This window comes from Desmodus rotundus, chromosome 1 (genome assembly GCF_022682495.2).
Source record: "Desmodus rotundus isolate HL8 chromosome 1, HLdesRot8A.1, whole genome shotgun sequence".
NCBI classification, from domain to species: domain Eukaryota; kingdom Metazoa; phylum Chordata; class Mammalia; order Chiroptera; family Phyllostomidae; genus Desmodus; species Desmodus rotundus.
The window spans coordinates 60461892-60476588 of record NC_071387.1 but is presented as its reverse complement, the minus strand read 5'-3'; the positions used below and the strand labels follow the sequence as shown (position 1 = coordinate 60476588).

The window sequence follows — 14697 nt, the reverse complement described above, 5'->3', positions numbered from 1 at the left end:
AGGTACTATTCTTTGGGCAGGGGACAGACTGGTAATGAAACAGATAAGATGTTCAAGGCTTCCAGATGCCTGCCTTGCTGACCTGATGGATGGCTGACATTTACTAAAATTTTAAAAAAGTTAAAAGAGGAACAAATATTTGTAAAAATAGAACTCATGTATTTGAGGTAGCTTAAGATTGAAGTACAGTATACATTTGGTCTAGTGTTTAGAAATGGATTACCTTAGGTGTAGATTTGGCATGAAAGCTGACGTTCTTACCTACGGAGAACATTTAGAGAGAAGAGGGCCAAGAACAGGATTATGTGTTATCAGCATAAGGAAGAAGGCTAACACAGTGTGGTCAGAGATGATGAAGAAGAACCAGACAGATGCTGCGTGACAGCTGATGAGAGCACATTTCGAGAAGAGGAAGATATTCTACAACTTTGAATACTGCAAAGAGGTCAAATAAGAAGATGAATAAAGAAAGTCCATTGAACTCGGCAGTTAGGAAATTATTAATGATTCCTGAGAAAGCAAAAAGTGGGTAAGAAGTTAGGAAACAGAAGGCAGAGCCTAGAGGGTGACACAAAAAATTCAGAGTTTTTTGGTGGAAGTTCTGTTTTTATTTGTTAATCTTTGGATGCGTATTTCAGATGAATGAAAGGATACAATAGAAAAAGGAAGGTTTAAAATTAGAAGAGCTGTGATGATTATCAGTGGGAGAAGGCAGAGGAGAGGAAACACTGTGCCCTGAATCAGCATGTAAACACGAGGCTTTGTCCCTGTACTAGATGTGCAACCTGTTGTCTCCTGCTGGGGAGCTGAGCCGTTGCGCCTAATGGTGAACCGAGTGAAGTGGCGTGTCATGGTTGTAAAGGAGAAAATTTTCTTACGGATTGTACCAAACATATCCCTTAATGAAATGGAATATTTTACTAATTTTCAGGGAAAACATTTAATAGCTTCAAAAATCACTTCCTGACTGACACAGTAAAAGAAGGAAAAGGGTACCTCAGCTGGTGTTCTGTGTGTCAGTGAGTTTCACTGCGGGGTGGCTGGATTGCTAGTAGGTTGCGTTACAGAGTCAATCTAGGCAGTCTCTGGGCTCTAAAGTAAGTGCTGTCTAATCACACCTCGTTAGTACTGTGAAGAGAATATCCTGTTCATAAATGTCATAAACTGTTAAAATAGTACTAATGAATTGCAATATATGAAATAATTGTGAGTAGGTGGCCTCTGTATTTAAACAAACAAAAATGCATAACACTTAACTTGCTGTTTATGCCGTTTCTTTCTCTCTGTCAGGCTGAACCAAGTGCTGTGACCTCTGAGGCAGCTGTGGACCTCAGTTCATTTAAAAATGTGCAACACCTGGAGCTTCCCAAGGTAAATGTGCTTTGACTTAGAATGAGAGGGTAAGAGTCCCTTCACGCCACTGCTCTGACCCACTGGTTCTCAGAAGTGTGGTCTCCAGACCAGCAGCATCAGTAAGACCTGGGTTCTTGTCGGAAATGCATTTGTTTGGGGCCACTCAGACCCACGGAATGAGCAGCTCTGGGCTGGGTCCCCCACTCCGTGTTTCAGTATTCCAGTGAATGCTACCATGTCCAACCCACTCTGCTAACTGATATTTTAGCAGGGACCCCCCTTTTCCTCCTTTATGGTAACCCAAGGTCTGAAATTTCATGGTCCCTCTTTTGATTTATTTACCAAGGATCTGCAGTGGGGAAAAGTAAAGAATAAAGAAAGAGAAGTTATGGTCCTTTTCCTTCATAAAACTGAAAGCTCACATTACTAGAATTTTCACTGATAGGTACCAATGAGGTATTTGCTATTGAAAAGATCTAAACCTTAAGTTCAAGTGATGGTTTTAAAGAAGTGGTTTGCTGAATAGAAGCCTATAAATGCTTTCAGGTGCCGTAGGCTCATGCTGGCCTGCAGGTGGACAGGATGAATGAGAGTGGGAGCAGAAAGAGTGAAGTGCTGAGGGATAAGAGGAAAGAAGGAGATGGGATGAGGGACAGGAGGATATTCACATGAAATGCGGCCACTCTTCAGGTGTGAGGCAATGCAGCATGATGCCACAGCACCTGAGGTTTAGCGGCAGTCTGTCAGGGTTGCATCTGTTCTTCATCAGGTATGCAAGGGCTGTCCGGAAAAAGTCCAGCCATTGTTAATATAATGAAAACGGTTTGCGCAACATAGATGGAACCTGGCAGCCAAGGAGAGTGGACTAGGAGGTGCCTGCATGAACAATGACGACTTCACTATGCTGGGCAGTGGGGGCGGTAGATGCCATTGAGTGAGCATGTGTACTGTGTGGTTGTCACATTCTAAATGACTGAGCAAGTAGAGAAACAAATCTGCATCAGATTTTGCATTAAGCTTGAACATTCCTCCACGGAAACTATTCCGATGATTCAGAAGGCCACAGCTATGGGCATCTGGTGATCAGCAGCTTCATCACAACAACATGGCTACTCATGCATCACATCTCATGCAGGGGTTTTTGGCAAAACATCAAATCACCCAGGTGACTCAGCCCCCCTACAGCCCAAATTTGGTGCCCTGTGACTTCTGGCTTTTTCCAAAACTAAAATCACCTTTGAATGGGAAGAGATTTCAGAGCTTTGATGAGATTCAGGAAAATATGATGGGGTAGCTGATGGCGATTGGGAGAACTGTGTCAGGTCCCAAGGTACCTACTTTGAAGGGGACTGAGACACCATTGTCCTGTGTACAATGTTTCTTGTATCTTCTTCAGTAAATGTCTCTTTATTTTTCATATTGTGTAGCTGGATACTTTCTGGACAGGCCTTGTATACTTGACACATTGTGTGATCTACATTTTCTTCAGTTTTCTCACCTGTAAATTGCAGATGATAATATGATCTTTGATGTAGGTAATTGTGAATATTAAATGTGTTCTTTATAAAGTGGTTGGCATAATGCCTGGCATGTGGTCAGACCTCGTTAAGGATTTAGGAGAAAAAAATAGTGTGACTTTTTATAATAGATAACCCTGTGTATACATTTAAGAGAAGTCCTTCTTAATGGGCCATTCATATTGTAGGTGGAGGGAAAAGAACAGAAGTCATTAAAGCCTCTTTCTTTTCTACCAAGAAGTCTGTGCACTCAAGAATCCCTCATTCCACTGCTAATTAGCACCTTCCTCTTCCCACTGCTGATTGCAGGATTGCATTGCCTTTTCCAGTTCCCTTATAAGATCCTCTACTTCATTGCAACTAACTTGAATCAAGAGCCCATGGAGACTATTTTAAGAATTCATCCCTCCTTGTCTTTGCTTACATCGAAATGTCCTTCTGCTTTTTTTTTTAAGTTTAGTTTAAATAAATCCCGCACGACTCAAGACCTAGCATGATCTTACTTCTGTTTATTTTGAAGTATTTCTTCAATATTCTGGCCTGTATAATGCTTATTATCGATGTCTTCATTTATTTGTCATTTAACCGTGCATGGCCCAAAAGTGTCTCTCTTATACTAAACTTCCATGTGGGTATATTTTCTATCCATCTAAATTGCATATTGAGAGAAGAAACTCTTAAGCTCTCTCTCCCGTTACCTTATATAGTATGGGTACCATAGTTCATACTAAGCATCCGTGCAGGAAGAGTGATGACCGCTTAGGAAGAGTGTGTGCACAGGGAAAAGACGTCAAGACAGGAGAGTCAAGAAGGAGAGACCAGGTTTTGCACTGGTTCAGAATGGGAGCCAATGTAACAGGCCATTCTGAGTTCTGCTTTGACTCCTTAGAAACTCTCTTGACAGGTCGATTTTCTTTTTTCTTTTAATTCTTTTTTAAGTGGGAAGCTAGAAGTATAAACAAAAAATTCATAATGTATATGTGTTCATAAATGAACACTCAGTGGCTGACTGGAATGCTAGTTCAATTTAAGAGACAAATATCTTTGGTTACAGATTTATCTTTAGCTCATTTTGCTGTGGGAAAGTACATATGCATAAAAGCAAGCACAAACTTACATGCCTGCCAGAGATATGTGTTTCATACCCGTTCAATTTTATATGGTGGAAGTCTTCAAATACAATTAAAAGTTTTTCTTCTTCTGAATTTAGGCTATCTTCCAACTTCACAGTAGTTCTCCTGATAATGGAGTAGCATGTGTAGTTTAGTTTGACTTTTAATTCCTGTTTACTCAATTTTAGCTCTTTAATTATACAACTGTTCCTTTATAAATATATTTCCTTAATTTGTTTCACATTCCCTTTATGGTGGTGTTTTTATAAACTAGCTCAACACAATATTTCTCAGATCTTTTTTTATTAAGAACTAAATGTACTGTGGCAGAAGTGAAGTGGAAAGTTGAGCAGCTAGAAAAGAAATTGAACACTCTCACCCCATCATCCTTACTGATACGTCATCCTGCCTTGATACCAGTAAATTGTCTGGAGAAGTGTACATGCTTGTTGTGTGATATTCTAAGTACAATTGGGGCATATATATACTTGTAAGTGTGTAGTTTATTGTTCCATCTGTGACTCTGCCTGTTGCAAATAACAAAAAACGCACTCCTCCACTCCTAAAGAAGGGGGTTTACGGGCTCCAGGGCTTGATCCTGGGGCGCAGCAGTGTCGTCAGAGCCAGTCCTTTGCTGTCCCCGCATAGCCATCCACTGTGTCAGCCGAATCCCAAGGTGGGTCTCCCTCACAGTTGTAGAATGGTTGTGAGCCATCGTTGGGCTCCTGTGCTACTTCCTTCACATAGAGTTGGGGGCCGGGGGAGAGAGCATCCCAAAATTCTGAGCAAAAGTCCTGAGATTCATCCTAACTGAACCAATTCAGATTACATAGCTACTCCTGAGCTGAAGGCTGTTGCTGTGGAATAAAATTATGCAGTTGACTTAAACTCTATCCTTGGAGCTATTTATCTATTGTTACAAAACAAATTACCTCAAAACTAGCAACTTAAAACAATAGACATTCATTATTCTCACAGTTTCTGTGGGTCAGGAATTTGAGAGCAGTTCAGCTGGGTGGTGTGGTTCAGACTGTCTTGTTCAGTTGCCAGCAAACTCCCAGCGAGGGCTGCAAGTCTCCTGACGGCTTGACTGGGGCTGAGGGTCCACATCCCGTCACCATTGCTACTCTGATGGCTGTGAGGGAGGGCTTATTCCTCTGCAGGGGCTGCTGGAGTGCCCTCGTGACATGGTAGCCGGCTTGTCTCTGAGTGAGTGATCCAGGAGAAGGAGGTTCTTAGGCCCTTTTGGACTCCATTGTGAAATGGCACATTATCATTTCTGCTTTACTCTATTGATTGCAATTAAGTTTCCAAGTCCAGCTCACACTCAGGAATCCCTTCTTGAAGGGAAGAAGAATATCAAGGGGTTTGTGAACATGTTTGAACACCGCCACTAAACACATAGACAAAGAGAGAGGAGGGGAGAGTATGTATGTTGTTTGAGGCAGCAGAGGAAGGGGGACTGGATATTCTACTGAAAACCCGTGAGTTTGTGTGACGGAGTAAGATGAAAATGAGTATTAGGTACACAACCAGCTAATTCCCACTGAATACACTTAAGTGAATAGACAATAATAGAATCAGATCTCAGACTTGAGTACCTACAATCATTGTAGATACAGAGTATTACTTATTCAAACAAATGTATCTTTGTAATAATAGGAAAGACCTTCAGTGTGGAAAATCCCAAATAGAGGTTAACTAAATTATTAACATTTAGCATTGGCATTGGGATTGTGTCAGTGTGGTAGAGCACTGACCTCCCTATTTATTAAGCCTGATTCTTTGACTATCAGATCAGATTTCAGGGCTTCGAAATAATTGGCATGTTTAAAGAATTCATCTGAAGTGAATTTGAGTATGTCCTGTAGGGTTATTAACAGAAGGGATGTATGTATAATGATAGCACTTGTATAATGCATCAACATTTCAAGCCCTTTCTTACTACATTTGATCCTCACAGCCACCTTGCTGTTGGGCAAGTATTACTATTCCTTTTTTGGCTCGTCTTTAGAAAAGAAAATTGAGGTTTGTAGATTTAAATGGCATCTCCAAATTTCTACAGCTAGGCAGCAAGTAAATTGGAACCAAGCTGCGTTCACCCGGAAAGTGCAGCTCTGTCACATGCACATGACTCACTGCCTAGGAAGAGAGCAGTGGCCGAGAGATGCACAGTGACAGTCTGAAAGTCGCCAGGCATTAACAGTCTGCCTCAGAAAAGCCAGTGTTGGTACTCTTTCAGTGTTGGTGAAGCCTGCCCCGGTGTCTTGGTCGTGACCCGAGATGCCCGACGGCGAGCTTCGGCCGCCGCGTCCACTCACCAGAGGAAGTGTGCAGGGCTCCCTTTTATCTTGTTGCTTCGTATTTCCCTGGATGCAGACTGTAGTAGAAGAGGGTCCCAGCTCCAACCAGAACAAAAATGTCCAAAACCCTGTTTGAATTTTATGAACATAAATATTAAAGAAAGGTAAAAGCTAGTAGTATTGAACATTTGGTTTTGATAAAAGCAAATGTGGAAAATGCAAAGTAGATGCCGCTGCCTAGCCGTGCCAGGTTTCCAGTGCACGTCTCTGGGCTCAGGGTCGAGAGCGTTTTCATTCTGCCCCCCATCAAAACACACATCCCTGGAGAAGCCTCCCGAGCCCCATGAGCCCCAGAAAGGACAGAGCATGCAGCAGTCGTTGCAGTCTCGTTGCTAAAGAAAGAGGTGCAGAACGGGGAGAAGGAGCCCACCTCAGTTGTTATTTTGAGGCTTGGGCCAAAAAGAAAGCAGGGGGATACTTTGGTTTTGGTTGACTTAGCCAGATACACCCAATTGAATTCTCAAACATTGTATGTTCATTGAACTATTGAATGCTTTTTTGTCTCCAGGATATTTTGCTAGAGGTACTAGAGATACGTTGCTGGCTATATATGGTAAAGATATTAGAGACAGTAGGCATGTGGGAGGCATGAAAACACAGGGTGGGGCAAAGGTAGGTTTACAGTTATGAGTACACAAAACACGGTTTATTCTTATATTATTATTTGTTATTGTATTATTCTCCATATGAACAACTATAAACCTGCTTTTGCTCCACTGTGTATTTTACTATTTGACAGAAGATAATTTATTCCTATTTTTAAAATGGGAAAGTTTGCATAAGAAAAAAAGAGATTTCTAATAGAGGACATTAGAACAGTTTAAATTTTTTTTCTTAGCCCCTGGGTAGAAGATGACATCAGAACTTAGGACCACATTTCCTTTTGGATAAAATTAGTGTTTCAAATCTTCTGCCTGGTCTTGTTTTTATTTCTCCAGGATCAAGGGGGTTTGGGCATCGCTATCAGTGAAGAGGATACGCTCAGTGGAGTCGTCATAAAGAGTTTAACAGAGCCTGGGGTGGCAGCCAAGGTGAGGCTTTACCTTTCTGGGGTCAACTGTGGTGGAGAAGGAAGTTACTTCTGCAAAGTCACTCAGTTCTGCCATATTGCTATTTAGGATGGACGGCTCCAAGTTGGAGATCAGATCTTGGCTATAGATGATGAAGTTGTTGTTGGCTATCCTGTTGAAAAGGTACTTTTTCTTAAAACAAAAACAAAAACAAATGGCGCTGTGAAGCCACCCGTGGTCACGGCTAATGTGTGTTTGTGTGTGTCTGTGTGGCTGGTCCTGGGGAGTCAGAGCTGTGTAGCTGTATTAGACAAATACCCTACGGAAGAGAAAAGATTATTTGGAAGTTCTTCAATTTTTATTTTCTATTTTGCAGTCAAGGCAATGTTGAGCTATTTTCTGTTATCTCATAAATTTGGTATTTAGTGGACATTTATATAAATACCATTTCCTACCATTTCCATTTTCCCTTAGGAAAAGTTTAAACTTCTAAACAAAGGTCAACTTAGTTTTTTTAAGACCAAAGGAATATTTTTATGAGTATTTGTTCCCATCACTAGCCAGCCCACTGTGTGTATGGCTTCATAAGAAGATTAGGACTCAGCCATTATGTGAAGTAAAGCCAGTTGAAGTTAGTTCAAAAAAATGTATAACTTTATTTGGGGTTAACAGTTATTTGTACCTGAGTTTCTTCCTCCTCAAAAGTGTTCATAATCCTTAGGAATCTCACTCGATGCCTCTGATGCGGAAGTGCCAGGGGAAGCACTGTTTCTCGCAGGATTTGATGTGCAAATGGCCCCATTTCTACACTGGCCAGCAAGAAGCCTAAATTGATTTTTTTTCATTCCGTTTTAATAATTGTATACATTGATCCCTTAACTCAGGTGTCTATGTTCTATCTTTTATTTGGCTTGATTCTTCTGTTGCATAGTTTTCCTCACCCTACTTTTCACATAAGGGTTTCCGTTTTATTAAAAGTGTGTAAGCTACTTCAGGTTCTCTGTAGAATCAGGATGTGGGTAAAATAGCCCATGTATATTCTAAGGTTTAGTGATCCAAAGAAATGGATGAAACTAATTGAAGATATAAAAAGTTGAAATCCCTATACTTATATAAGGAAGATGAGTGAGAACTGGACCTGCAGCAAATAGAAGTTAACTATGGCCTTAATATCAGGCAAGTAAAGAAACTAGAAAGAAAGTATAACCATTCTATCTTGACCCCTAGAGCCTTGACAAGGAAAGAATTTGCCTCTGACTTCTCTCTCAGTTGTACAGTTTTAGGTTCCAACTATAATAGTGGCTTATTTGCATTATGTACTAATTTGCCTTTGAATATTGTTTCCCCTCCACACCCACCCCCTGCCAGTTTATTAGCCTTTTGAAGACAGCAAAGACAACAGTGAAACTTACCATTCGTTCTGAGAATCCAGATTCCCAGGCTCTTGCTTCAGCAGCTAGTACAACCAATGGAGAAAAAAGGAACAGTCCCCAGTCTGCAATGGTCCCACGAGCGGGCTCCCCGGAACCAGAGCCCGTCCGAGGTAAGGACCGTCGTGTGAGTCCTGTGTGTCCTGCGCACGCAGACCCGGCAGCAGGTCACCTGGGAGCCAGCTCCTGCCTGGGGCTCAGTGTTTAAAAGGGAACTCGGGGAACACAGGGAACTCGGTACCTTGATTCCAGGTATCTGACTGATGATTGAAAAACATTTTGCACATTTCTTTTTTTACACTGAGCAAGTAGTTTAACTTCTCTATGCCTCAGTGTTCTAAATGGATGTAGTAGAAAATGGATACAATGATACCACTTCCAGTTATTTTTTAAGAAAAATTGTACTGGTATTTAATAAAACAATAAATTCCAAGCTTTGAAGCATTGAAGAAAAGTTCTTAAGCACATTAACTTTTTCTGAAGTTAGGGAAAAATCTCTTTTGATAACATTCAGTTACTTGGACAGGTTTTTAAGGAAACAGCAGTTTAAAACATTTGTAATATAGTTGGACAAATAGTCTTAAAGTAACACACATCTGATGAAAGTGATTATTTAGAAAGAATGGATAGTTCACTGGATTGTTGAAAAATTTTCATGGAAATTTTCTCATTTTTAATTTGGTATTGATCCCTAAATAGCATTGTCTATAAAAATATGAAAAGCTAAACAAAAATGTAACATAAAAGAAAATATCTTACACCTACGCTTACCACTTCAGGAGCAAGAAACTAGTCTGTCTCTGATTTCCTAGAAAGAGAGCATCTTGTCTAAAGCTTCTTTACCAAGTGTTCCAGCTTGCCCGAAATGTGCTGTGTGCTTTATTTATGCTCTTCGGCATATCATAAATCATAGGATATGAAGACTATAATAAAATGAGGTGTGAATCTATATTAACCTTGGTTTTTCGTACTCTATTCTGATTGCTTCAATTCTGAGCCTATATGTACCAATATGTATTATATGAGTTTTTAAGACATCATGTAAGACGCAGGAAAGATACTGCAAGTGATCTCACTTGATTGTAAACTCAGGTATTAAGTGCAGCTACATAGTGCTCAGATTTGATTATATGAGAGGAGATGCTCTACAACAACAAGAAATGGAAAACAAAAGCAGAGAAGCCCTGAAAGGCAGGCGCCATGGCCAAAGTGTTGACGTTCTGTGCGTTTTGTGGTCTTCCCTGACTGTGTGGTGGGCCCTGCCACGCATCTCACTTCCAGGCTTTACAAATCATGATTTCGTGAGAAGGTTACTTGGCTCCGGTGAAACACAGAACATTGGAGTGAGACCAGAGGTTCAGTTCAACTCTCTGCTCTCACTCCTTTATACATACATATTCTCTCTAGGAACTTAAAAAATACAGAAATAGCGCAAAAGTAATTTAACAGGTAATTTTGTGCCTGCCACTCTCAATTAACAATGAGAATTTAATCATATTTGTTTGATAGTTTAATCATTAAAAGACTAAGGTGAGTTTGAAGTCTTTGTCCCCAGTGTTGGGCCCGTTTTTCTGCTTCACCTCCCAAAGACAGCTGGTGTGGCGGATTTACTGTCTGTGCCTTCCAGTCAATTTCATTTGTGTTTTATTTCCTTCTGACTTGCTTTTAGGTACAAGCAGGTCATCGACACCAGCAGTCTTTGCTTCTGACCCTGCCACCTGCCCCATTATCCCAGGCTGCGAGACAACGATTGAGATCTCCAAGGGGCGAACGGGGCTGGGCCTGAGTATTGTTGGGGGGGCCGACACGCTGCTGGTAAGGGCACGCCCAAGGTCGTTCTCAGGGGGCTCCCTCTCAGTCTGTTAAATGACAGAGAAAGGCTTGCAAAAATGTGCCATTCTTGTTATTTTAATTTGCAGAGCAAATATTTAACTGGGTGGGTACTTGGATTTTTATTTTTTGAGTGTGCCAGTTCTGACTCAATAATTTTCTGTTGACTTGGGGTGGTGAACACACAATACAGTATACAGATGATGTATCATAGAAATGTACACCTGAAACCTTATTATTGGGGTGACATTATTAACCAACATCACCCCAATAAATTCAATTAAAAAAACAAGAAAACAAACAGAAGATTATGTGATACAACTTGTGATTGCAACCTTTAGGTTCAGAATATTTCTGTCAGTTCACTAGTCCTTGCTGTATTTTAATTTCCTTTTTACTGACTTAATACGGTTGGGTTAGACCCATATTGAGAGGAGTCTATGGATAATTTGTAGGCAAATTTTCTAAATGTCAAAAATGCTTCGTCATTTCATATGGGATAAGAAAGATGATGTGTATCCATAATATATGCGTGTGATTTATATATGTTATAATTTTTAAGGCTCCCCATCATTAGAAAGAAGTATAAGCTTCTGTGAGCCTTTTTAGCAAAAATTATGTTATTATATTTTTCTTTGAATTTTGGTGGGACTCATACATGGATCCAGTGAGTGCGTAACCCTTATCGCTGTCTGTAAAAGTGCAGAGTGTTTCGGCTTCATTTCTGCTCATCATTCCTACGGAAAATGGAGTAAGGTGTGCGTATGATTTGTCTGGGTCCTTAGGGTGCCATTATTATCCATGAAGTTTATGAAGAAGGAGCAGCATGTAAAGATGGAAGACTCTGGGCCGGCGATCAGATTTTAGAGGTACAAATGCTGTGTGCTTGACCTTTACAGTTAACAAAGAAAAGGCTACTCTGGGCAGGGGGGTCTTCTGTGTTTGTTTCTGTTTTCCTCCCTCCCTCCCACCCACCCTTCTGCCTTCTTTCTTCTCTTTCCTTAACTCACCTGGTTCTGTGTCCCATTTCTGTACAGGTGAATGGAATTGACTTGAGAAAGGCCACACATGACGAAGCAATAAATGTCCTGAGACAGACACCACAGAGAGTACGCCTGACACTCTACAGAGACGAGGCCCCGTACAAAGAGGAGGATGTATGTGACACCCTCACTGTTGAGCTGCAGAAGAAACCTGGGAAAGGCCTGGGGTTAAGCATTGTTGGTAAAAGGTAAGACTGAAAAGGGCAAGTCCAGTGACCTATTGGAAATGATTGAATCTAAGGTCTTTTAAAGAGTCCCAGCTGTACTAGAATCTTTATCAACAGCTGGTGTTCTGTAAGGAGCTATTGTCAGCCCACTCAGTGTGAAACATCAAAAGACACTGGTTTTAAACTTTTTCAGTCAGTATTTTGAAGGCTTTTGAAGGCACCAGACAAAAAGCCATGTGTTACTTTTGAGTACCTGCTATGTGCCAGGAAGTATGTTAGGTTCTGGGGAGCGGGGTTAAGTGCAACTAAAACATGGATCCTGACCTCAGAAAACTCACAGCTTGGTAAGTGACAGTTAAATATATTCTTGCAACACAGGAACCTACTGATGAGTGACAGAAATGTATGTGGGGATCCATGGAAGCAAAGGAGAAATGGACCAAATAATCGTACTTAAGGGAAGTGGATTAGGAAAACGTCTTTAAAAAGAGGTGGCTAGGCTGGAGCTAAAAGTGATAAGTGATAGTTTATGGAAGGGGGTGGAGGACATTCCAGGGAGAAGGATCAGCTCGAACAGAGTGTGCCATCGAAAGGGAACAGTGTAAAGAGAGAGGCGGGGGTGTTAGGTTGGTGAATATACATAAATTCAGTACCAAGCTTATTTAAACATGTGTATGTATAGGAAATATTAACAAATATACAGTACAGTAAGTTCTAACACCTTCATTCTAAAGATGGGAAAGCAGACGATCAGAGGGTGAAATGACTTGAGGCCGCCACCTTGGCAAGAACAAGTGATGCAATTCACCTTTCACTAAACATTGCTAATTACAGTTACCTTTGTGTCTCAGCAAGAAGTTGTTGGTTTATTTATAGTTCCTCGAATGAAAGATTAGAACAAGATTAGTATTTGTTCATTATGCATAAATCTCTCTTGATTGGAGGTTAGATTTGTAATGATTTAAAATAAAAGATAGCACAGCAAGGGGGGTACTTAAGTTCTGGGCAATAAATGGTTCTAGCTTGAGACACACATTTGCTATTCATTTTCAATGATGTTCATGATGTTGATGATAATAGCAGCATATTTTGATAGGTGCAGGTCAGTATGCACTCAGGGTTTCATTAGGGTACAGAAGGAGCGATAGGTTTGCCCCCAGGGACCGACTCCTACATCTCAATTTTGCCATTTGGTAACCATGTGATCCGTACAGTGAGTATAATAGAAGCCACTTCTGCTCACGGAATATACTTGTTGAATAAATATGCTTATCACTGGGGTGGGGTGGAGGGATGGGGAGAAAAGGCATACAACTGTAATTGAATAACAATAAATTTTTTAAAAAATATGCTTATCAAATATATGTTTAATCTAGAAAGTGTTATAAGACATAAGCTGTATTTTTTCAAGTTCATGTACCGTTTGGCCCCCTGGCAGTCATCACACTGTTGTCCGTGTCCATGAGTTTTTTCTTTTATTTCTTTTTTTGCTCCATTCTTCCAGTCTCCCACCCATCCCTCCCTTGCAGTCGCCATCTGTCAGCCTGCTCTCTATGTATGAATTTGTCTCTGTTTTGCTTGCTAGTTCATTTTGTTCATTAGATCCCACATATGAGTGAAATCATATGATATTTATCTTTGTTTGACTGGCTTCTTTCACTTAGCATAATGTTCTCCAAGTCCATCCATGCTGTCCTGAAAGGTAAAACTTACTTCTTTTTTTACAATTGAATAGTATTCCATTGTGTAAATGTACTACGGCTTTGTCCAGTCATCTTCTAATAGACACTTAGGCTGCTTCTAAAATTTGGCTATTGTAAATAAAAGCTGCAGTGAACATAGGGGAACATATATCCTTTGAAATTACTGTTTCAGGTTTCTTTGGATAAATTCCGAGAGGCAGAATCACTTGGTCATAAGGCAGTTCCATTTTTTAATTTTTTGAGGAACTCATAGTGTAAATACAAGCTATTATTTACCACAAAAATTAATTCTAATAATACTGCCCCAGTGTTGCTTTGAAAACACTAAAGCTCGTGAAGTCATAAAGATAGAGTAAAACTTTTAGTTAAAAAATGTCAGCTTTTTATTGAATAAATATTGCATTACAGTTGAGAAAAAGTAATAATGTTGAAAATCAAAATCAAGTTCAAATTATGTTTGCAGAAATGACAGTGGAGTATTTGTGTCAGACATTGTCAAAGGAGGAATTGCAGATGCTGATGGAAGACTGATGCAGGGAGACCAGATACTAATGGTGAATGGAGAAGATGTTCGTAACGCCACCCAGGAAGCTGTTGCTGCTTTGCTAAAGGTAAAATTCCAATGTCAAAAATAATTGTGTGCCATAATATAAATCAGGGGACTTTGACATGGAGCCATCACAGTGAAAGAAGCAGTGACTCCTCTTTATTTAAAGTGTTCTTTCAAGAAAGATACAGGTAAGAAATCATATTTCCATGATAAAGAATCCTCAATACACAGAGTCTTCATGCTGCACATGAAGTTCACTGCAGTGTTATTTGTAATAGAAAAATTGGAAGTCGACATCATAACTATACAGACTTCGGTAAATACAGCAAAGGTGCATGGCAAATGTATCTTTAAAATCATGTTCAGGAAAATTATATTAATTAATATGAAAAAACATAGCACCAGAGAATATGAAACAAAATTGTATTTACAGTAGAGACACATTTATGTAAAATAAAGTCTTATAAGTCCTTTAACAATAATTACAAAGTGATGATTAGAACCATGGAATCCTTGGTTTTCCTCTTCATTTTATTTTCAAAACCTTCTATTTAGGAAGAATTGCTTTTATAACAGAAAAATTGACTTGAAAAATTTTTATAATAGATACCCTTGAAGT

At 40.0% G+C, this 14697-nt stretch overlaps 1 protein-coding gene across 7 annotated transcripts in view; it reads left to right on the top strand.

Annotated features, from left to right (window-relative positions):
- MPDZ (multiple PDZ domain crumbs cell polarity complex component) overlaps positions 1–14697 on the top strand; it is a 162862-nt gene that overhangs the window by 138669 nt on the left and 9496 nt on the right. For all 7 annotated transcript variants that reach the window (XM_053924490.2, XM_053924502.2, XM_053924496.2 and 4 more), the window contains 8 exons: positions 1291–1371; positions 7284–7376; positions 7464–7538; positions 8724–8898; positions 10455–10600; positions 11401–11484; positions 11653–11846; positions 13992–14139. In XM_053924490.2, the coding sequence (XP_053780465.1) occupies positions 1291–1371; positions 7284–7376; positions 7464–7538; positions 8724–8898; positions 10455–10600; positions 11401–11484; positions 11653–11846; positions 13992–14139 (996 nt within the window). The remainder of the gene's footprint in view (positions 1–1290; positions 1372–7283; positions 7377–7463; positions 7539–8723; positions 8899–10454; positions 10601–11400; positions 11485–11652; positions 11847–13991; positions 14140–14697) is intronic.